Source organism: Myxocyprinus asiaticus, chromosome 12 (assembly GCF_019703515.2).
Source record: "Myxocyprinus asiaticus isolate MX2 ecotype Aquarium Trade chromosome 12, UBuf_Myxa_2, whole genome shotgun sequence".
NCBI lineage: Eukaryota > Metazoa > Chordata > Actinopteri > Cypriniformes > Catostomidae > Myxocyprinus > Myxocyprinus asiaticus.
The window spans coordinates 29,207,632-29,230,475 of record NC_059355.1 but is presented as its reverse complement, the minus strand read 5'-3'; the positions used below and the strand labels follow the sequence as shown (position 1 = coordinate 29,230,475).

Here is a 22,844-nt window from a genome sequence, read left to right as displayed (position 1 = left end):
TCAAGCAATCCTTTTGCTGCTTGTTGAAGGGGAAAATAAGAAATTTCAGTATCTTCAAAAACACCCACTAAAAGCTCATATCTTATAAGCTTCTCAAGTCTCATATTCTGATTATTTGATTTTCTTGTGATTCCGTTTTGAATATTTCATATTTGATATCAAATAAATTTGCTGTGAACAGTACAGGCAACCCCCTGGCTTGGTACATTACGTATTTCCGCAGGAAGCTAGTTTAATAAAAACTACACAAAGTGACAACTGTAGGATGGGAGATACGCTACAAAAATCTTCACATATCCACTGTCAAGGCATAGATAAAAAATATTTTTAAGCATCATCAAATGAAGATCACATTAAATCAGAAAATCAAGACTTTTACCAAGGTCTCAAACCAATGTTGCTTGAGTTCCAGTCTGCCTCATGTGTGTCGATTACATCTACATTTGACTTTTTATATGATCAGTATCACTTAGGGTACATTGACACTTCATGTGCTGAGTCTACAGCTAAACTGCCCTTTTATCCACTAAAATCACACTGAACATAATACTGCAGTGCATTCTTGACAGCTTTTGACACCATTATTGCTGTCTTACCTGTGTGAGTTGACCTGTAAAACAGGTTTGTAGAGCTGTGGGATCTTCCTGTTAATTAGAGGCTGCAGAGCTTCTTTCAGCCTGTGGTAGTTCCTCTCCAGCTCCCTCTGATACTCTTTCTGGTCTGGTCCAATCAGACTCTTATTTTTGCGAAGGGCATCTTCACATCTGTGGAAATTATGGAAGGTCACATGGTTAGATGGCCATAATTATTATAGCTTAAGCTAAAACATGTTATAAAATTGTATCAAGATAATAAAAAAAAATAAATAAAAAAAATACCCATCTTATTTCCAAGTCAGAGCAATGTTTAACAGTGGCTGTTCACATGAACTGCAATTATCTGACTTTTATTAGGACAATAGTTGGATAGTAGTATTATTACTCGTTTATACACTACATGGAGTACAAGTATATTCGGCTTAGTGACTGAACACGAGAAATACATGTTTCCTATTTACTGAATACTGTGTTGTGTCAATGGGGCCAACAGTTGGATTATTGAAGTCCATGTGAATGTAGTGTCAGAGCATCTGGAATCTAACCTTTTGGTGAAGTCTTTGAAGCACAATCGTAGTTTATTATGGTGCCGGTACAGTTTAGGATCACTTGGGATCTCAGACAGAAACACCTGTGCGACCTCAAGAGGGCCCTGGAGAGACAGTACATGCATTGATTAGGAACATTTAAGCAGTATTCTCTGGACCACTGACTCATCCATCTGGCTGTTTCCATTGATATTTGGTAATCATTGGTTTGCATTATTTTTTCATTTGCGATATAAAAATAAAACAAAATGGGCGTTTTTCAATCAGTGGGCATTGTCAAATCGCTTTACATGATTTGTCTACTACATTGAGATTCCCAACTTTCATTGGATGGTTCAGAAATGCCCATCCTGGTTTGGAAATGGCCACCGATTACTACCTTGAGATTCCCTATTTTCATTGGATAGTTGAAAAACACCCATCCCCGTTTGAAAACGCCCACAGAGACCTATACTTCGAATGCTTAGCCACTTATACCTCCCAGAACTGTCTGACATGCTGTTGCTCCCAGACATAACATCTGCTGCTGATCAGTAAGAATCCTGAAGTTCGTTAGAGCATTGCCTCTGTGCGATCTAAACCGCAAATAATTTATTTCATTTAATGAAAGAGCCGCAGTGGCTACAACTTCCATTTCCATTCCTATTTTGTGCTGATATACCCAGAAGTGACGATGTTTTGTTCTCTTGACCACATGGGTTGGAAACGCTGCTTTATTCACAAATTGTTTTTGCAATATTCGGATTTTTCACATAAATTAAATTTGCAACTAGTAAACCCAGCTTATGATATTACATATGTATTACAACAAGTGAAAATGCCCAACTATTCACCTGGTTAACAGTAGTGCCAACAGAACCCTGCAAAACCATTTGCAGCATTTTGGCATCAGATGGGTCCTGGTGAGTGGCAAAGGCCAACTCCTGAGTCTTCTTCTGCATATCCTCAATGGCTACTTCAATGGGTGTGGAGATGATCTAAACAGTCAGTGTTGAAAAAAAGTCTTGAAAGTGTTGCTAAATTAACTACGTACACAATTTAACACTTGCCTAATAATTACGATCAAGGAGGAATACACAAACTTTCACAAATGTATAAATGGTTGGGCTACCTCCTCTTTGTGGATGATGTTGATGCGGGTCTTGATGTAGGGGAAGGCATGGGAGGTAGTGAGGATGGTCTTTCGTTTAAACTGTTCGTGCAGGTCACCGTGAGCTCTTCCATCGAGTGTGAACGGCGTGCAGTAGACAAAGCGCCGCAGGTTGTAGTTCTTATCAAAATATGTGATGCGGTCCTTCATTTCATATGTGTCAAAGTATGGTTCAACATATGTAATCTGAATAAAGGCCTGTATCAGAGAGAATGCAGTTCTGTGTTAAGTATTGTATTGTGTCATTTCAAGACAATGAATACTGTTACTAAAATTGAGCACAATGACTTTGTTGCAGAAGTTTAGGGCCATTTTGATAAACCTTATTTGGGTCCAATTTACACTTGTCGACTGGATTTGAATCTTTAATGACTTCCACTTGATCCTCACCAAATCTTTCACCATAGAAACTCTGTGAAATTTCGACAGAATTATGGCATTAGTAGAGAATATGCATGTTTGGTCTCTCTCAAATTTGTCCATTAAACACACAAAAGGTAAACACACACACCCATGCACACACAATTACAACGTATTCGATGTGTTGTACCTCAAGCCGATGTGAGATTTCTGCCAGTTTGGTGATAGCTGGCTCTTTGTACACATACTCCTGCTCATCCAAGTCACCAAACTTAGAACCATAAAATCCAACTCTGAAATAGGTGCCAAACATTCGCTTTCCATTCTGAAAGAAACAAACGTGTTAATCAATTACAAGTCTGCCATCAATTAAAGCTACCACTTTAAAATACCAGGTGACTTTAGGACAAACTAATCCTGTTGATGCTCAATGTTGACATACAGTGTGCCATGGATTTGAATTAAAAAAATAATATAAAAGGTTTACCCTTAAGGAAAAATAAACTGCAATGAGGCAAACACAACATATTCTCTTGGAAGCGAGTTATCAAGTGGCAACAGTAATGTAAACATTGTCTGATACATGTTTACGTGAATAGCCGGCATTCAACACTGAGCATAGTGATGTAGTAGGGAGTTAAACAGAGAAATACATGAAAACAGATGTAATACACACATACAGTATCCTTACAGCATCATCTGTATAGTTTAAACTTCAACTTTTACACATATTTGAAGATATTTTATGCAACATCAAAGAACAGAACCAAACAAAGACTCAATGGACTGCTCCAATTCCAGTCTTAGTATGGGTAAAGTTTGTGTATGCATTACTGTTAGCCAACTATTACACTTACCACAGCACCTTTTGATTTATATGTGCCAACATATAATCACATTTCACTTTGATCCTTTGGTTGCCCATTTGACTTTGTATGTTTGAGTGCAAGAATCTTAACTTACAGCAAAATGTAAACAAATAAATACACAAATCGTACAAATTATGTTATTATTGTGTTATTTTTATTTAAAGAAAGTTATGGTCAAGAAGTAAGCATCTCCACATTAGACACAAAACCTAACAGAAAACATGATAGTTTGAGCCATGCTTGAGAATGGTGGAGCAAGAGGCAGTTTTGAACAGGGTGGGACACTTCCCAGAGAAATGTATTAGCAAAGATGGACATAACCGGAGCAAGACCATAGAAAATCTAATGATCTTGAACAGTATGTGAACAACTGTATTCAGAAGAAGAGAGACAGACATAGAGTGGAGCCAAAGAGACTATTTAGTTTGTAGCAAGTTCATCGCGTGAATGTCAGACTGAAATGGTTGAAGAATTAGTAGGTATTGAGAAGGTTTTGAAGGACAGCAAGAATAAAAAGTGGTGGGTGTTATATGTACAGGGCCAGGAACATATCTGAGTGCTCTACAGACAGAAAGTGAAGTGTCAATCGTATGCAGGTGAGGGCTGAGCAAAAGCAGACAAACTATGGAGCCAATTCTCTGACAGCGCTAAAAACATTGTCTTCCATTATCGTGGAATGTAATCAAAATTTAGCCATCATTCTCCAAATTCCATGACAATTTGTTCTGTTTTTTTGGGTTAGTTTCACCACAAAAATGCAATTTGTCATCATTTACTCAACCTCATGTTGCTCCAAACCTGCATCACCTTTTCATCCGTGGAACACAAAAAAAAATGTGGAGAATGTTAACGCTGCTGTTTTCAGTAGAGTCACACAGGTTTGAAACAACATGAGAATGAGTGAATTATCATTTTTGAGTGACCTATCCCTTTGTCATATGTTTTAACAAAACTATTAAAAATAGTTGTAAATAAATAAAATCATCAGTTATCAGTTGTCTGAGATGGCTCAGCCCCTCTCTGATTCATTGTAATTGGTTTTTATTTTTCATAAAGCTACAGATTTAAACCCTAAATCTATGAACTTACCACAAGACACAATAATTAAAGTGGAAAGAGGAGGGGTCAGCAACCAGGGAAATAAAAAAGGAGAGAATAGAACATATTTTAATCAGGAAACCAGGAAACTCTTCAAAAGACTAACAAAACACACACACAAAACAACCAGCAACACTAACAAAAAACACAAAAAAATACTTTACAAAGAAACACACACACACACACACACACAAAACACAGACTAACACCCAGCAATAAACATGCAATGAGGAAGAGGCAAGCAGGGAAGAGTTAACTTCTTTATTAATGGACAGTTAAAAGACATTGCATTCCTAGTATAATGCTACAATAACGGTGCCATGCAATATTCCATGTGAAAGTGAGATTAGTTCTAGTTTACACACAAACACTGGTGCAAATGAGAACTCAGGGGTCGATTTAGTTTTAAATGAAACAATAGCTCAACTGCGAAAGTATGCTAAAGATGCCACTTGCTGCAATATTTTGAACTAAAACCACCATGACATGCCCCTTTAAGAGGAAAAAACAAAACAAAAACAAAACAAAAATATATATATTTTTTTTTTTTACTAAAGGTAAGATTTATACCAGCATATTCTTGTCCTAATTCATGGTTTTCTTAATTTGTCAAATTTTTGTTATGGTTAGCTCCATGTCTTGCTGCCACTGGTGCAAATAAGAAGTCAGGGGTTGATTTAGTTTTAAATGAAACAATAGGGCCCTATGAAAGGAAATACACAGAAAGACTTCACCTGGAGCAAATACCATGATGTTTTGAACTAAAAACCAGCATGAAATGCCCCTATAGAAGTAAAAAAGCATTATTTACTAAGATACCAAAATGTTTGCTAGCATACTCTCCATTGGCAACATTCTGGCCCTAGTTCATGGTTTTCCTAATTAGAAAGTTTTATTTAGTTTTGGCTATCAACATGTCTCGCAAAATCGAACCCTGTGCTTTTTGAGACATGATAAGTAGACGTTGATGCCAGTGCTGATGAAAGAAAGAAATATATGGAGTAAGAGAGACAGATGAGGGAGTGAAATGACACATTCATGAATAAATCTGTCATTAGTGTCACAAACTGGCTCCCATGCATGGCCTGCAAAATTGACGATGTTAACATCGCTTCTCCTCAAGAAAGAAGGGAGAGAGGAAGATGAGCAGAAAAGGAGGGGCCCTGCTGTCCACACATCACTGACAGCAGTCCCACGGAAAGAGAGTTGAAGGGGTGGACGAAGAAATGAAAATGTCCAGAAAATGTTAATGGGTCAAATTCACAGCACAGAGAGTCATGATAAATGCCCACAGCTTGCACGTATGGGCCAAGCATTAACCATGAAGTTCAGCACCTACCTCCCAGCCTGTGCTCTGTATGACAGAGAGATAACAGCATACAGATAATCAGCATACGCAGGTTACAGTCATCCCCACTCAAAAGCCCTGACTTTCTAACTACAAAACACTATGGGAAACACCAACACTTGTTTCACATAACTCATATTCATTAGAGCGAAACAGTGCCTGCCTACTGTTTCTGCCATCTTGGTTCCCAAAGTACTTTCCCCACTCATTTCTTCCATAGGAATAATAATAATAATAATACTAAAAAAATCGCCATTAAACAGTTCAATGACATGTATCAAACCAAAAAGCTCTGAGCTGAATCACAATATTAAAAAGTTTAATTAGTAGCAAAAAAGTATTTGAAAATCGGTCAAAAAGATAAAGGTATTAGACTTAGCATAAAAGTAGATGATCTAATAAAAACAATGAAAAAATATAAAACTATTGATTTAAAGTTGTTGATAAGTATAGAAACAATATACTGTATTTTAAGAATGTTACAAATATTCAGATTGACTCGATTATGTCATTCATAGTGCTTCAGTGGAGTGGGCGGAAGCTGCAGAGCGGTTTTGCAGCGGCTCTCTGAATGGTGGATCTTTCTTCAGCATCATTGGTAGTGTGATTTTTGACCTGGAATTCCAGTTGTAACCAAGATTTTTGATTTTTACATTGAAATAATGCAGTCACATGGCTTCAACAAAAGCATATACCATCGATTAACAACCTCAGAGCTCATAGTAGGTCTGTCTTTAAAGGTTTATAAGTTATCGTTAAAAATCACATGGTTTATGGAGAAAATAAATGGGATTTTTACTTCCAGAAACTCGACTGTTGCGCTCTATTCATCCCCCATGCAGACTATTCATCATTACATACTGGTTTTAACTACTGCGTGCAATAATTTAAAGAAGTCGATTTTAACATTTTCTGTAAAAGACGATATAAGTGATGCTTGTTTGTGGAAAAGGCACCGCTACAATGCTAAGGTGTTGCTAAGATGTTGTAAATGGTTTTTAGCATGTTGCTTATGTGGTTGCTAGGGTGTTATAGGTGGTTAATTACTGGCCCAAGTCAAAAGAGTCGAAAAGTCATAAGTCTCTATGATAACCTGGTCCCTAGATATGGCTTGGATCCCTAATTCAATAAACAATTTTCATCTGTTTATTTCGTCTACTAGGTGAAAATGTAATGTCTGATTGCTTAGAAAAATAACAGCAAACCTCCCCCTCAACAAGTTGCATGATTTGAGGAATAACTCGTGTCCATAACGCAAACAGTGCAAGCCGAATTACACACTAAAGTTTAATACTTAAGGATAGGGGTTGGTTCATATCTCTGATATGCTAATTATAATGTCCAAGACATACCATCTTACTAAAAGAACAAATAAATCTCTTGTTAGAATGTAGAAATCACTTAGAAATGTATTTCTTGCTTCTTAAAGGAATATTCCTGGTTGAATACAAGTTAAGCACAATCAACAGCATTTGTGGCATAATATTGATTACCACAAAAATGTATTTCGACTTGCCCCCTTGTTTTCTTTCAAAAAAAGCACAAATCTGGGTTACAGTAAGGCACTTACTATGGAAGTGAATGGAGGCCATTTTGTTTTTATGTTAAAATACTCACTGTTTCAAAAGTATAGCCACAAGACATAAACAATATGCATGTAACCGTGATTTTAGTGTGATAACATCACTTACTAACCTTTTCTGTGTAAAGTTATTGCCAGTTTTACAACTTCATTGCCATGATGATGTAATGTCAACAAACCCTAAAATGACTGTAAAAATGTCCATTTAAACAACTTTACAGCTCAAATAATACATGAGTTTTAACAGAAGAATGAATGTAAGTGCTTTCATAAAATGATGAGCTTCACATTTCTGCCTTTAAACACTCAAAAAATTGGCCACATTCACTTCCACTGTAAGTGTCTCACTGTAACCTCAATTTTTGCTCTTTTAAAGAAAAGGACGGACGAGTCGAAATAAATTTTTGTAGTGATCAATATTATGCCACAAATGCTGTCGATTGAGCTTAACTTGTATTGAACCCGGAATATTCCTTTAATTTTATTGATTAAACCTTTGGTGAACTACACAAACTTCAGTAATGTGTGTTTGTGTAGTCACGTGTCTGTCTGTGTGTATACACAAGTAGAATGTTGCCAAGTTTGTGAGACGTGTCCATGCTCATACAAGTTGGCAAGTTGTTGCATTTTACTACCGGTTTTAGTGCAATAATACAAAGTCCTGTTGTCTTATACTGCAACAGTTGGTTAGCATGCTCTGACTACTCAAAAAGAGACTAAACTGGGCATGTACTTTACGATTCAAAATAGTGGAAACATATATATATATTTTTTTATTATAAGCATTTACCTGGTGCACAATTTTGCCAAAGGCTTCCTGAAGTTTACCATGAATAGTGGCCAGCTTCTTGGCATCCCTGTTGGCCTCATGAATAGGGATGAGTACTTTGTACACCTCGTTCACTGCTTCATACATACCAGCCTAGAGACGAATAATGATAGAGAGCATTATGTGCAAAACTCATTTAAATCAGTCTATGTTTTTTGTAGGGCTGGGAAATTTAATGTGTTAATTTCTGCAATTAATTGTTGTTTTTTTAACATGTAAAAAAAAATAAAAAATAAAAAAATAAAAAAAAATATGCAATTAATGCAGTATCCGTTTTTTTTTTTTTTTTTTTTTTTACTTCCTGAAACTTAACGGGATGGGAGAAAGGTGTCTCTAGTTGTAAAATAATAGTTTTAAGATTTTAAATATCAGCTAATTAAACTTCAATATATTTTATATCTGTATGTATAGTGTCTAATAATGTATTGGCAATGTACACTAAAGTTTCTCTTGCTTTGAATTTAATCTGCCCATTTGATCCTATTATTAAAATAAAATGAGGATTTTACCCAACTTTTAATTACAACGTGTCCACTGATTTTATGGCATGTATACAAATACATTGTATCATATATACATTGTATCAAAGACTTATACCTGTAGAAATGTGTCTAACTATCCACAAAATAAAAAACAATAAAAAAAAAAACTTACATTTAAATAACTAAAATAAATGTCAAAATGGCAATGCTGATTAACAGTATACAGTATAGAGAGCAGGTTGGCTGATGGCCAATACAATACAATATAATGCAATTTAATAATAGCATTTTTTTTTATTAATCAAGTTGCTGAAATTAAATAGTTATCTAACACAAGATTTACTGACAAATATTAAATGTTTGACACGGAAAATGTAAACTTGGAAGACTTTTGCTTATCAGTTAATGGCAATAATCTCACGAAAACCAGATATTTGCAGATGATGCAGATTTTGGTCTATCAAACATTCATGCAGTAGACTTAGGTTAGTCCAAGTGCACTGCAGCAGCTATCAGCAAGCAAACCACATACAGATAGCATATGACTCACCATAGAAAAGGAGGCTGCAGCCTGTTCCAGCAACCCAACCAAGCCAGCTTCAGTGAAGTACTTCCCCGAGCAGATCCCCTCCTCGTCTGGGGACACCACGTCATCTGATACTGCTGATTCCTCCAGCACATTTGAGGAAATATTCTGTGGTGTGAGAAGGAATTCTTTAATATAATACTATTTAAAAATAAATGACTCCGTTTCTGTGCAAGATAGAGAGCAGCAGGAACCTGAAATGTGACACAGCCCACAGGCAGGTACTTGCGGTCCTCCAGCATGCTGAGGTACTCAGCCACTAGAGCGGCGCTGTGTACTAAGCACTGGGCTGCCTCTGCATGGTTATTCCTCTCTGAATGCTTCCCAGCCATATTCTGCAGCCAGGTCAGACGTAGGTCAGGGGATGTTTGATAGCCCTTAGCAATCCTACAAAATAGAAAGAAGATTTAATAATACATTTAAATAAAAACACAAGTAAATTATGTAATTTCCCGCATGTTTGGCACAGTAACGGTGTATCTGATGAAAATGTATGACAATGTATTTGTTTTAATTCAAAATATAAAGACATTTACCAACAAATTAATAACAGTTATAGTTATTTTAATCAGGAGATTACCTTGGGCTACGCAACTCCATTCTTTCAATAATTAAATTACACTTTAAGACCATTCAGGAAATGCAATGCAAGCAACATTACCTGTACATCAGATCAATCAGCATTTCTGGATCTTCTTGATGTTCCTTCATTTTCACTGTGTCTGACAGAATCATGTGCAGGTTAAACACCAGGTCTTGAACCTGAAATCCAAAGCCATAATTAGTGCCCCATGTCCAGGATCTAGTGATAGACCCTTAACGAGATTAAAAGGTGCACTTAGTAAGATTTTAGCTGGCTCTTACTCATCCCATCGGTCCCAGTAGTACCTATGGTTTTGGACTCTACACTGACAATTGTCGTCCTGGATACTGAAGTGTTGCCGCTTTACACCGAATATGTTTGTTTATGTTTTGTTACTTTTAGTTGTTTTTATCTGTCTCGTAATACACACCACTGTACACCACCTTGTGCTCGCACTTGGCGTTTGACGTCACACCATTTATCCGCGATTCGCGCCGTGAGAGCTGGAGGTAGTTGCGGGACCTCTTGTTTGGACATTTTATCTTTTCACTTGCACTCATTCTGTTTGGACTGTCTGTGGATCACACTCCTGTTTATCAATACCATGCCATTACTCTGGATGATAGACCACTTCAAGGATGTAAACAATAACAAAGGAATTAGAATGCTACTGACCCTGAAGCATTTCCAGGTATCAATACCGGATCCTTTAAATAAGGCTCCAAGTTAAGATGTTTTCTCAAAGAACAATAAACGTTTACCTGGTGTTATCCAGATGTGTTGTTGATATTGAGCGCATCTACGAGAGAGGCGATGAAATTGTTTCGTAGTTTAGATGCTCACAATTATTTCCTCAGCAGAGAGTGAATATTGGATCGCTCCTGTTATAATCAATGAAGCTGTCTACGTGACCTGCGGACAAGGTAGACACATCTAGTTTCGTGTGAGGGGGCCTTCAGAATATTGTCTTTGACAGTGTGGGGCCTTGGAGTCAAAAAGGTTGAGAACCACTGTGCTAAATGACTAAATGTAATAGTAAATGACTAGCGCAGCTTCATTCATCATAATGGGAGCAATCTATAGTAACTTTGAGCTCTACCAATCAAACTCTCAATTAGTTGGCAAAAATGTAATTTACCTACCAGACAATAGATCAGTGCTACAGTTATTACTGCACGTATCCAGCCGTCTCACTTCACTGCTGTTCATGCGTCCATTTTTTGGAGATCTTTAATAATCTTTAAAACTTTAATTTCCGTTAGTTCCAGGCATCCAGGGAGCATCCAGTCACTGAACAACGAGGTCCAACTTTTAATAATGGCATTTTATGACAATCATGTTAACGTTAGAAATGTTTTTCGTATTTAAGTCACTATGAATAAAGCGCCTCCCCCTATTGTTTTGAAAGAGTTTGACAACCAGCAGGATATGTTCAAGGGACAAAGACGTCACTTCCTAAAACTGACGAATAGTTCTTGAAATGGTTTACACTGTTGACTTGGACTCTGTTGTTGTTTGTAGTTAGTAAATTGTGTTTATTGTTTGGTTTTCTTGTTTTATGTATATGTACTTTTATGTTTGAACAATAGCTGAAACCACTAAAAAGTAAACATGTTATCATTATTGTCATTATTAGTGGTAACTCAGTCAACTGCAGGACACAGTGTTATGTGCCGTCAACATGGCAGCACCCATGAGGGGGCGACCCGCTCCATGTAAATTAAACAGCTTTTATTGTTTGTTTTTTATATGACTGGAGTATTCATCTCATGTGAGTGTACATCATTTTCAACATATTTCAAAAAAATGCTATTCATGTCTTAATGTGTAAAACTTTTTTAATTAGTAGAAACTTAGTGCACCTTTAAACAAGAAGTACATTTCTAGATCTCACCTGGTCAGGAAAGGTGGTTTCTCTGAGCTCCAGGTCTTCTTCTGCATAAGTAAGGATAGTCTTGAGCGAGCGGCGCAGAAACTCCTCATTGAAGTTCTGGGATGTACCCACCAGGGATGAAAGTGACATAGTCACCTGCATTTTCACTCGAGCAAAGTTCTGAAGAAGAGAGAACGAACATACACAAGATAAAGCCCCTCACATATTATAATAGAACAGACTAAATACTGTCTACAAAAAGAGAAAACAATGAATATAATAATATGCATATATATGATCTGCAGTGTAAACTACGATGTGTTTGTGTATGTGTTTCTCACATTTCCAATCTCAAAGTTCTGTCTCATAAGGAGGTAGAGAGAGGCGCTGGCGTGGGCTCTGATGCTGCTTATGCTACTGCTACAGTTTCTCAGGAGACGTAGGCACAGGTCAGCACACTGCTCTGTCTCTTCTTCAAACAGAAGCTCTGGAAACTTAAACACACACCAGAGATAAACACTATGCAACAAGAGGTCACATTCTATTACAATATAACACCAATTAATGTACAATATCCATGAAATACCAAAATCCAAAGTAACAACTATAAGGTAATTCCAGGCATTTTACTCACTTGAAATAAACACATTACTACAATACAACTTTAGAAAGATGGAGCTCTACAAGATCAAACTGTTACAGACCGCATTTTAATTAAGGAAAATATTTACGTACCAGCTATCTTACAATTTTTCCATACACCTAGCATTACTAAATCAAGATTATCAGTTGAATGTACCACTAAAGATTCATTATTATGTTTTAATATACCGTATCTTTTATCAATAGCATTTATCCTGGTTTAGTTTAAATATTTTATGGATTAGTTACAACCTTTAGTTATAACTACTGCATTAAAAAGTATTCTGCAACACTGAAATGTGTAATTTATGCTTCTCCAGCATCACCAAACGGAATTGCAAAAATAAAGATTGTTTCCCGAACACTCCTCTCATCTGCCATTGGTCGGCTAAACAGATAGTTCAGCCACAAACTCACGCCATTGGTTAAGCCAATGTTGCTTTGTCGTGCTGGTCGGGATGCTAAAACAAACAGAGCAATGTTTACACTTTTCGGGAAATCAACCTACAAATGGCTAACTCGTACTTGTCTCTGCCTTTTTAACTGGGAGAGGAGAAACTATTTAAGTACTGACTGCATATACTAGCAGGAGCTAAACTGGTCCTAACCCAAAAGACTGGTCTTTGTCCTGAATTACTCACCTTGGACACAAGAGCTCTCTGTGTAGCAAAGCAATGTTGCAAATAAAGGGCACTTTGGTTACATGCCATACTGTGTAGCAGGACCTTTAGAACGCCTCCCAGAATGCTTTCTTTGGACTCCGTCACTGAAACTGTCTACATGGTGTACATATGGACCAAATTAGTTACAATAAATAGCATCAGTTTTAGAATACTGACTGTAGTAGTGAAGATAATTACCTGAACTATTATTTCTAGCGTATCCAATATGATGAGATTAGCTTCAGTTGCCAGATTACCATCAATTATTGCTTCATGCTCGAGCTCAGCCCTGGTCCTAGCAAACAATGTGGTAATTCACAGTCAGAATGGCGCAACACAACAGGCACAGCAGCATTGGGATGCCACAGCAATCGCCACACAAGCATTCAAGTGAGTGTATACAGGAGTTGGAAGACTGTCCTCTGTATAAAGACCAAAGACTTTGAAGATACCCGAGTCATTTTGCCCATGTCTGTGTATTACATACTGTGTGCATTTGAACGGAGTCATATTTCTCCAAAAATAAATCAGAATATTTACATATGAATACAAATTAATATCCATTTCCTAAAAACTTCCAATAGACTTATGCAGTTGTGCATGGGCAGGATTTTACAAGAAATGGAGATCTAAACATATCCTAATGAGCTTACAAACCTATCTAAGAAGGGGTCCTGACTCCTTCCAATGCGCAGTAGGGTTCCCTTAAACCTGCACGGTACATGATTCATTCAAAAGATTGCACAAACAAAACTTTGAGTCAAAGTAACTCATCAAAGTAACTAAATCATAACCATATATATCAAAGTAGAGGGAAGGAGAGAGCTATCACACTGTTACAGACCTCATTGTGGCTGATTATTTTGGATAATTTGTTTTTAGTATATTTTTATCGTGGGCAATGTAACACCACAAAAAAAAAAAAAAAAATATATATATATTTTTTTTTTTTGACAAGCACAAGTTTAAAAACAAGCACTTAGTTTTGTCATTTTTACAAGTTCTAGAAGGAAAGTGTGACAGAGTGGCCTACCAATATTCGATGGAGTAAGGGGCCGTTCAAACTGAATGCGTTTAAGTTTTTCTGCACTGATTTTCAGTTTTACTATATAAAAACACTAGACCAGTGGTTCTCAATTTTTTTGGTCATGCTCCCCTTTGAAACAAGAAAAACTTGTGCGCCCCTGCCCACCTCATAATCTGAACGAAAAATTATCAAGTAACATGTTTCTAGTTTTTTTTATTAATAAATTATTTTAAAAGATTAACTTTTCAACTTTTCACGCCAAGAAAAAAGAAAAAAGAAAAAAAAATACACTGAAATGTGTTCTTTTTGTTTTCATTTTTTATTGAATAATGAAAAGTTGCACTTCTTTAGAAAAAAATAATCTGAATGAACCTTTTGTCACTAGGACAACACTGTTCTGTTATTTTCTGTATACCTGTGTTACATAAATACATACAACATTTTAATAATGCCTGTATTCATGTAAAACATCAAAAAAATAGAATACATAATAAGTGATAACGCTGTGGGAGCCATGTTTATATATTAGCTTACCCAAAAATTTAAATCTATGAAACACAAAAATGAAGGGTCATGATTGTGATTGTCAAGCTCCAAAAGCACATAAAAGCACCATAAAAGCCATCCACATCAGTCGTGCTCTAAATTTCAGTTTTCCTGAAACCATGCAGTAGTATTGTGTGAGGAACAGACCGAAATGTAAGTCTTAATTCACCTCTTAATGTGCATGAAAATGTCTTTAAGCTTAGTGTAGTGAGCACACCTGACACCAAATAACGGTACGTTTTTCCACTGAAGTAGAAGAAATCTGCTCAGCCTCGCACACAACACTAGAAAGCTGCCGCTCTGGGGTGCGTTTGTAATCCGTAAAGTGATTGTGTATTGTCTATCATTACTTTCAGTACACAGTGATTGGTTGAGACCTGGCGTTTACCACTTTTTTATTTGCATAAAGTTGAGCATTTCTCAAATGTTTTTGGATGCGCTGCACTGCCAGGTGAAAGCATAAACAAGGCTTATGGAGAAAAAAGCGGAGGAAAAGATATTGCCCAAAATGGTTATTGCATGTATTGTCAATTTTTTTTTTTTGAATGGGTGAAAGTAAATGAGATTTGTCTCATTTCAGTCGTCTGCGCCTCCCTTTTGAGAACCACTGCGCTAGACAGACGTCTTTGACTGTTGGGCCACGTCTCACTGTTAATTTAATTTAATTAATTTTTTTCGCACATTTTGTAGCCATTGTGTCAATTTTAAAACAACTTTTAAAAATGCATTTGTTCTGAACAGCCCCTAAAGGTTGAGCACCACTGCTTAAAAGAGCTCACAAAAAAGACAACTGCCACCATGTTAAATCTTTGAATTAAATAATTATTAGATCAGTGCTTGGAAAGGCAATCAGAGAGAGGAACCGATATGACAAATGAATTTTACACCTCTCATAGCTCATGAGTATGTAAAACCTACATTTTAAATCTTCTAGTTCAAGTTAAAATATAACTGTAAATATTACCCAGTCAATATTAGGTAAACTACTTTACATTTTACAATTGCTCACTACATGGGTAGAACCCAAATGGGCTGGGATTGTTTCAGCCAAGCGTACACTACACAACTTGCAGTCAGTGCTCTGCGACTCACAGTCGTGCTGGTGCACACAAAACAGGACTGCAGGGTCTCAACCACATGACCATTCGTCCCCGACTTAGGCCAAGTGTACACTAGTATTAAGATGCGTTTCGGGTGATCCAATCACAAATGTACAAGCGAGAAACATCACCGTTACACCTGGTTGTCTCTTTTGACCACTTGTGTTCGGATTTCGAGGAGAGAGTCTCCGATTTCACGAGGACATACATCAATCATTACATCTGTGTATTACTGAATGATAATAAAGCACAAAAAAGTAAAAGACGACAAAGAAAGCGCTAAAAACCGGCACGCAGTTTCTCTTAATTATTCTGAAACATGACGCTTAGAGCAGAAAAAGTGTTATTTTAATGCAGTACCTGTAACTGAGCTTCTAGTGTGCATGCTGCTCATATCCGTGTCCCTATTGTGCATGTTCTCATGCATGTATTCGCTTCTTTAAAATTTTCCGTTCGTACGCTTATTTCCCTTTAAATACACACGTAACTGCCAAAATACTGGCTTTTATAGCTGTCTTTAGTGTCATCCTGTTTCAAACGGATCGTCCAAAATGCATCTTAAAATTAAGATAATCAAATTCATTCACAAACTCAGCAGATTATTCTTGATAACATGTCAACAAACATTAAAACAGCGTCTCTTGCCCATTTTTGTGCTTTTTGGCACCATTTGCAAAACAGCTGAAAATAATAAAAATAGCGAGTGGGGAGAAGTGGGTGATGTTTTATTTTATTTTATACTAATTTTTGTGTCCTGCTACCCAATACCTTGCTCTCCTTTTTCACTAAACATGAAACAGCTTGTGCCTGTTTTGCGCTTATTTTCTCTAATTTGCAAAGGGAAAAAAATTTCAACAAACATGAAACAGCGTCTCTTGCCCGTTTTTGTGCTTTTGGCACCATTTGCAAAACAGCGGGTAGGGAGATGTGGGTGAAATTTTATTTTCTAATTATTTTTTGTCTTCTGCTTCCTAATACCTTGCCCTTCTCTCGCACTTTCTCTATATTTCATTGGTTTTGGCTCATAACGGTCTCTCACTTGTAGGGACTAACTGTAGTAGCATCTGGGACTAGTCTCAGAGTGTCCCAGGAGTGTGCACACAATAAGACCGTTCATCGTGAGATCCAAGACTTCTCGTCGCAGACCAGTCAGCGACTCAAAACATCAAAGGAAACGAACTTGAGTCGTGTAGTGTCCACTAGGCATTAGTACAACAGCTAACTCTTGGAAATGAGAGGCTGGTTAAAGGCTCATGTTACATTTGTTATAAACACACTGGTCATAGCAGAATCACATCATCCAAGCAGCATCATACTACAATGCCCCAAATGAACACACGCACACACACACACACACACACACTGGTCTGGGGGCAGAATCAAGTTCTGGTCAGTAACAACTGCATCCAGACCAATGCAAGTACCACTAGAAGGGAGCAGGAGAGAGCAGCAGCGGGGGCTTGAAGCAAGGGTCATTTACAGAAACACACACTTCAGCTATACAATACCTGACTGATTTCTGGCCCCTAAACACACAGTACATGAAAGAACAAGGGGTTATTTGAGGTCAAATGGTTAATGGTTGTTTCAATATCAAGAGGACATAGGGGTCAGATTACTATTAATGTAATTGGGAACAAACTAATAGTTTTGTGGGAAGAATTCAAGGAATAATCTCAATTACATATTAATTATATCTTAATATATATATATACACACATACATAATACAAGAGGAATGAAATTAATGAGCAAGACTGACAATTACTAAATTAATACAAAGAAAGGAGACAACTGATTTAAATGTATGTTCTGATTTAAAATAATAAAGCAGCTAAAATAATAAAGACCCAATGAAATAGCTTGATGAGTGAGGTTTTATAGTTTCCTTTCCTGAATTGAAGTATTTCCTACTGAAAGGAAAAATATGGAAGGGCTTGTATCTTTTTTTTTAATAAATTGCCTTTATCTTGTGTCACAGCCGTGAACCATACAATTCTCACTCTAGAGAGCTTTATTTTGGACAAAGATTTGTTGAATGCAAGATGCAACAATTTTTTGGTCCATTTTCCCACAAGAGAAAGCTGTAACTTTCAAATATGTATATCTGTTAAGAGATAATCTTATTCAACTTTTAAAGGGGTCATGACATGAGGAATCAAATTTGACTTGATCTTTTGACATATAAGAGGTCATTGTGCTATAAATACATACTATAAGTTTCAGAACTTAAAACTTCCTCAATAGAAAATTAGCATGTATTTAAACCAGGCTCTAGAAACGGGCCGTTTGGACTTTGTGGAACTTTTGACGTCATAAGGATCCAAGTACGTAAGGAATAATTGACAACGGACGATGGAGTTATTATTGAAAAATAATGCACACCACATCGTGACTGCATTACTACCTCGGGTGTGCATTATTTTTCAATAATTCAATGGGCCAGAGTCAATTATTCTGCTTATACCACGGTTACCCCACCTTAAGACATCGTTCAGGGTATTATCTCAAGACCTTTTCTGGTTTTCATACCTAAAATGTTCTTGTGAGTGGAACTACTTTCTTCTGCCACTGATTCAATGTCTTGCTTTAATATAGTCCAAGCCTTCTTTGCTAGTTCGGAAATGTCACTTTAGAACTAGCAACAGAGGATAGCGGGGTTTGCGCTGCTTTACTGGAGCACTTACTAGAGTAATAAGGTAGTGGGTTTGTGCACGTTTGAGTGAGTTTGTTTTTAAGTTACCGAAAGGGAGAAAATCGCTTCTGGGATTACCTTTTTTTGTTGTAGCTATCGTCAGAAGTAACATCGCTTCAAAATCTATAAGATGTATGTTTAAGAATTTCTCAGCAGCAGCGGGTGTCGGCATTTTTGTATATAGCTTTTCCGCTGTAAACCTTAACAACTGTTTTCAACCCCACTGAGATGCAGGTGGGCACTGACATAATGGCTCTGTTTTTTGCTCGCGAGTAAGTGTGTGCGTAATGCACGAGGGTGCTTCCCACAGATATTTCAGATAATATAGAAACTGCTGTATTGATCAAGTGTATCTAGCTTTGATATAGCTCAAGCCTCTGTTGCTAGTTCGAAAACGTCACTTTAGAACTAGCAACGGAGGATTCTTTTTGGCATTGGAGTAACAAGTTAGTGCGTGTGTGTGTGCATGTGTACGTGCGTGTGTGTAAGCGAGAGAAAGAGAGAAACGGAGAAAGATCGTGTGTGGAATTACCTGTTTAAAGTGTCTCACGTCAGGAGTAACATCGCTTCAAATTGCCAAGATGTAGGTTTAAGTATACTTCTCAGCAGCAGCGAGTGTCGACATTCTTGTACAGCTTTTCCATTGCTAAACAACTGTTTACAAGCCCAGTGAGTTGCGGAGGTGTGCTGATTTTGCTCCCGAGAGTTTGTGTGAGAGCGAAAGAGAGGGGGAGGGGTAGCGCGACGGTGATTTCGACTATAGCTATGTGAGGCTGATTAGGGCTAAATACATTGAAACATTGGGCACTTTTCAACCGAAATGTAAATAAATTTAGGATATTACAGACATTGTTTGATGTTCTTATCCGATGTACTTAACCAATATCTTTGTTTTAATTGGTTATTTTGTTGTGGTAACCTGTTTGAAATAACTGAAATAACTTGGCGAAGTGATATGGAAATATCACTTCTATGATATCGAAGTGATATGCGTGTGCGAACTGACTGTAAACACTGTAAACTGTAATGAAAACTAATCTGAACTACTAATAATATAAGGGGGGTTGTCCCAACTTTTTGTCATGGTCATCTGGTCACCCTAAGTGACGCGAGCAACATGCGCTACAATTAATGACTATGTGTGCTTGTCGAGGTATTTTCATGTTAATTATGCACATTGGGTGTAATGGAACATTAAACATGGCTAGCTGGCCTTTAACGTCACAATATTCGGATGAACATTTCCAACTAACTTGTTATCTTGTGTGACCCAAAATGAAAAGGGGTAATGGGTAACATGATTATTACACTTATTGGCTAAGAGATCATGGTTTGTATAGAAATAGCAACACGGTCTGCTTGTTTTATTTTTATAAATTGATTTATATATTTATTTATATTTATACCAATAAACTTCAAATCTGCATGGTGTAGACTATTACTCGGTCATACTCTGTTTCTTAGCTTTCAACTCAAGGATGCAATGCTAGCCATGTGCTCTAAATTTTCTTAGGTTGCATCCATTAGTATACTGTTCATACAGCTGCCTATAAATATTATCTTAACCTTCAAAACGAACAAAAATAAAGCCTTGCATTTCATAAAGGCTGCAATTCAAATGTTTAAATAAGTGTACATTGCACATATATAACAAGGCATAACCATGTTTTAAATACTTTTTGTTAGTGTAAATTACAGATGTAATTAAAATGATTAAACTAATTATATTTCTTTTTTTACAGGTCTGTGTGGAAGTACATGAAGTTCCATTTTTGTGAGCATTCCTACTTTCTACTTCATCTTAAGGCTATTTTCTGTTTGGACATTCTGTAAGATAGTAATAGATAATGTAGATTGAGGTCATGATGTGGCTGTGTAAGGTTTGCCAATGGAAGGCAACTTCAAAGGGCGCTCTTTTGAAACACTATAGATTACAGCATGGACCATTTATACATAGCCATACTATACCTTGTCCACATTACAGTTGTCTGTGTTCTTTTAAAAGTCTTGGTGCCCTTCGCACACATTTGAGCAGATTTCATTTGGCTTTGGAAACTTTGGAGCCAGGGGCAGTGCTTTCTTTTAGTTGTAAAATTTGTAGTACAACACATTCTTCGGAAAGGAACTATTTTCAACATTTAGGTCAACATCTCAGGAGTTACGAAACAGTAGAATGTGTATTTTCTGGGTGTGATTTTAAGACAAATATTTATGGAACATTTGTGACACACAAAAGTAGAAAGCACAATCCTCATTCTCCCAATGATTTTAAGGCTGATGTTATTGTAAGAAGTGGAAGTGAACCTAGAATCAGTATTGATTGTGATGACCACGTGCAAGATGTATCACAAACAGTCCTGAAGAAATTAGCCTTGCTTCTGTTGAAATTGGAGAGTGTATATAACGTCTCTGCTAGATGTATTGAGGACTTGGTAGGGGAGCTCCAGTTTATTTCTTTCCTGACATCAGTCTGAGATGTTAGAAACATTATTGATTCGAATTTGAGAAGGAACAATTGTGTTCTTAGTGAAGCGAGTGTCAATGAGTTTGTTGATGAACTATGTCAGTTCAACCCCATGAGGACAGCACTAGAGGTAGAGGGTCCCCTTGGCTCTTCATTCAGAAGACGACAACTCTTTAAGGACAATTTGCAAGTTGTTGAACCTGTGGAATACATTTTGGATTCCGCTGAAAGTAGACACTATCAGTACGTACCTATTCTCCAGACACTGCAGCAAGTGTTGAATAGTAAGTGCATCAGTTTGGAAAGGTTTAGACAATGTTCAAATGTCCCTTCATAGAGTCCTCAGAGTGCCAAGAAAAAAAAAAAAAAGAGTCCTTCTTTGATGGCAGATATTTCAAGGAAAATGAATTCTTCTCTGGAGATGAATTGAAAATCTCTCTGATCTTATATGTTGATGAGTTTGAAGTGTGCAATCCGCTTGGTACTTCCAAGAAAAAGCACAAAATCACAGCAGTACATTGGGTTTTGGCAAATATGCCATCTGAATTGTGGTCTGCTCTTACATCAATACATCTGGCTGTTCTCAGTAAAGCTGATGATGTAAGAAAGTTTGGATATGAAGTAATTTTGGAACCTCTTTTGAAAGACATTTGCATCTTGGAACAGGAAGGAGTTTTCATAGCAAGTTTTGGGAAAACCATCAAAGGGACAGTGCTCAGTGTTGTAGCAAATAATCTTGGTGCACATGCAATCGGTGGTTTAGCTGAAAGTTTTCATGAGGATTATGTCTGTAGGTTCTGTCTTGCCCACCATGCTGAATTCCAGAAAAAGGAAGTGAGATCAGGGTCTTTTCCACCAAGAACAAAGGAGGCCTATATTCTCCATGTTCAAACTGTGAAGGAAAACCCTACACTGACCCATTGCTATGGTGTCAAAAAGGCTTGTCCATTGACAGAGAAACTGAAGCACTTTCACTTCACTACTGATTATCCTCCAGATCTAGCCCATGACTTATTTGAAGGTGTCATTCCAGTAGAGCTAGCACTTTGCCTCTCTGTTCTGATAAAGAAGAAATATTTCACTTTAAATGAACTCAAGTCAATTTCACTTTTTCTCTACAAATGGACTGACAAATCGAATAGCCCTCATTCAATACCTCAAAATTTTGCCACTCGTAGAAGTGTAGGGGGTAACATGCACGAAAACTGGGCCCTTATCAGACTTCTGCCATTCTTGATTGGGTCCAAGATACCTTTAGATCAAGCTGCTTGGCAAATTCTAATGACTTTAAAAGACATTGTTGAACTGGTTGTGTCACCTGTCCACACTGCAGAAAGTATTGTTTGCCTCGACTCTAAGATATCGGAACATCGGCAACAATTTCTTGAACTTTTCCCACATGAAAGACTGCTCCCAAAACATCACTTCTTGGAGCATTATCCTCAATTGATAGAGGCTTTTGGTCCAGTTGTTGGACTTTGGACCATATGCTTTGAATCTAAACACAGCTTCTTTAAGCGTGTAGTGAGACATAATACACATTTCAAAAATGTGTTGCTGTCTCTTGCTTCAAAGCATCAACTGATGATGGTTTACCACATGCATGCCAGCCCTGAGAAAACCTCCCTAAATGTCAGTCAGGTTTCCAATATGCCATTGGAGCTGCTGCATGTGGAGGTACAGCTGGCCATTAAAAGAATATCACCAAACCAAACAAGTGTGCCATAATCCACTTCTGTGTCTTACTGTGGAATAACATACAAAGTGGGGATGATGCTGCCTAATGGTTGCACTGGAGGTTTACC

The 22,844-nt window shown here is 37.2% G+C and overlaps 1 protein-coding gene across 11 annotated transcripts in view; it reads right to left on the bottom strand.

Moving 5' to 3' along the window:
* LOC127448865 (dedicator of cytokinesis protein 7) overlaps positions 1–22,844 on the bottom strand; it is a 75,863-nt gene that overhangs the window by 585 nt on the left and 52,434 nt on the right. For 6 of the 11 annotated variants that reach the window (XM_051711743.1, XM_051711745.1, XM_051711744.1 and 3 more), the window contains 15 exons: positions 13,407–13,503; positions 13,188–13,322; positions 12,246–12,398; positions 11,926–12,084; positions 10,110–10,210; positions 9,643–9,835; positions 9,413–9,556; positions 8,342–8,473; positions 5,961–5,975; positions 2,845–2,970; positions 2,617–2,706; positions 2,256–2,492; positions 1,978–2,121; positions 1,142–1,248; positions 597–764 (listed from right to left, as the gene is read on the bottom strand). In XM_051711743.1, coding sequence (XP_051567703.1) covers positions 597–764; positions 1,142–1,248; positions 1,978–2,121; positions 2,256–2,492; positions 2,617–2,706; positions 2,845–2,970; positions 5,961–5,975; positions 8,342–8,473; positions 9,413–9,556; positions 9,643–9,835; positions 10,110–10,210; positions 11,926–12,084; positions 12,246–12,398; positions 13,188–13,322; positions 13,407–13,503 — 2,001 coding nt within the window. Of the gene's footprint in view, positions 1–596; positions 765–1,141; positions 1,249–1,977; positions 2,122–2,255; positions 2,493–2,616; positions 2,707–2,844; positions 2,980–5,960; positions 5,976–8,341; positions 8,474–9,412; positions 9,557–9,642; positions 9,836–10,109; positions 10,211–11,925; positions 12,085–12,245; positions 12,399–13,187; positions 13,323–13,406; positions 13,504–13,865; positions 13,920–17,389; positions 17,408–22,844 lie in introns of all 11 variants that reach the window. The other 5 variants (XM_051711741.1, XM_051711748.1, XM_051711750.1 and 2 more) reach the window with 3 other exon arrangements.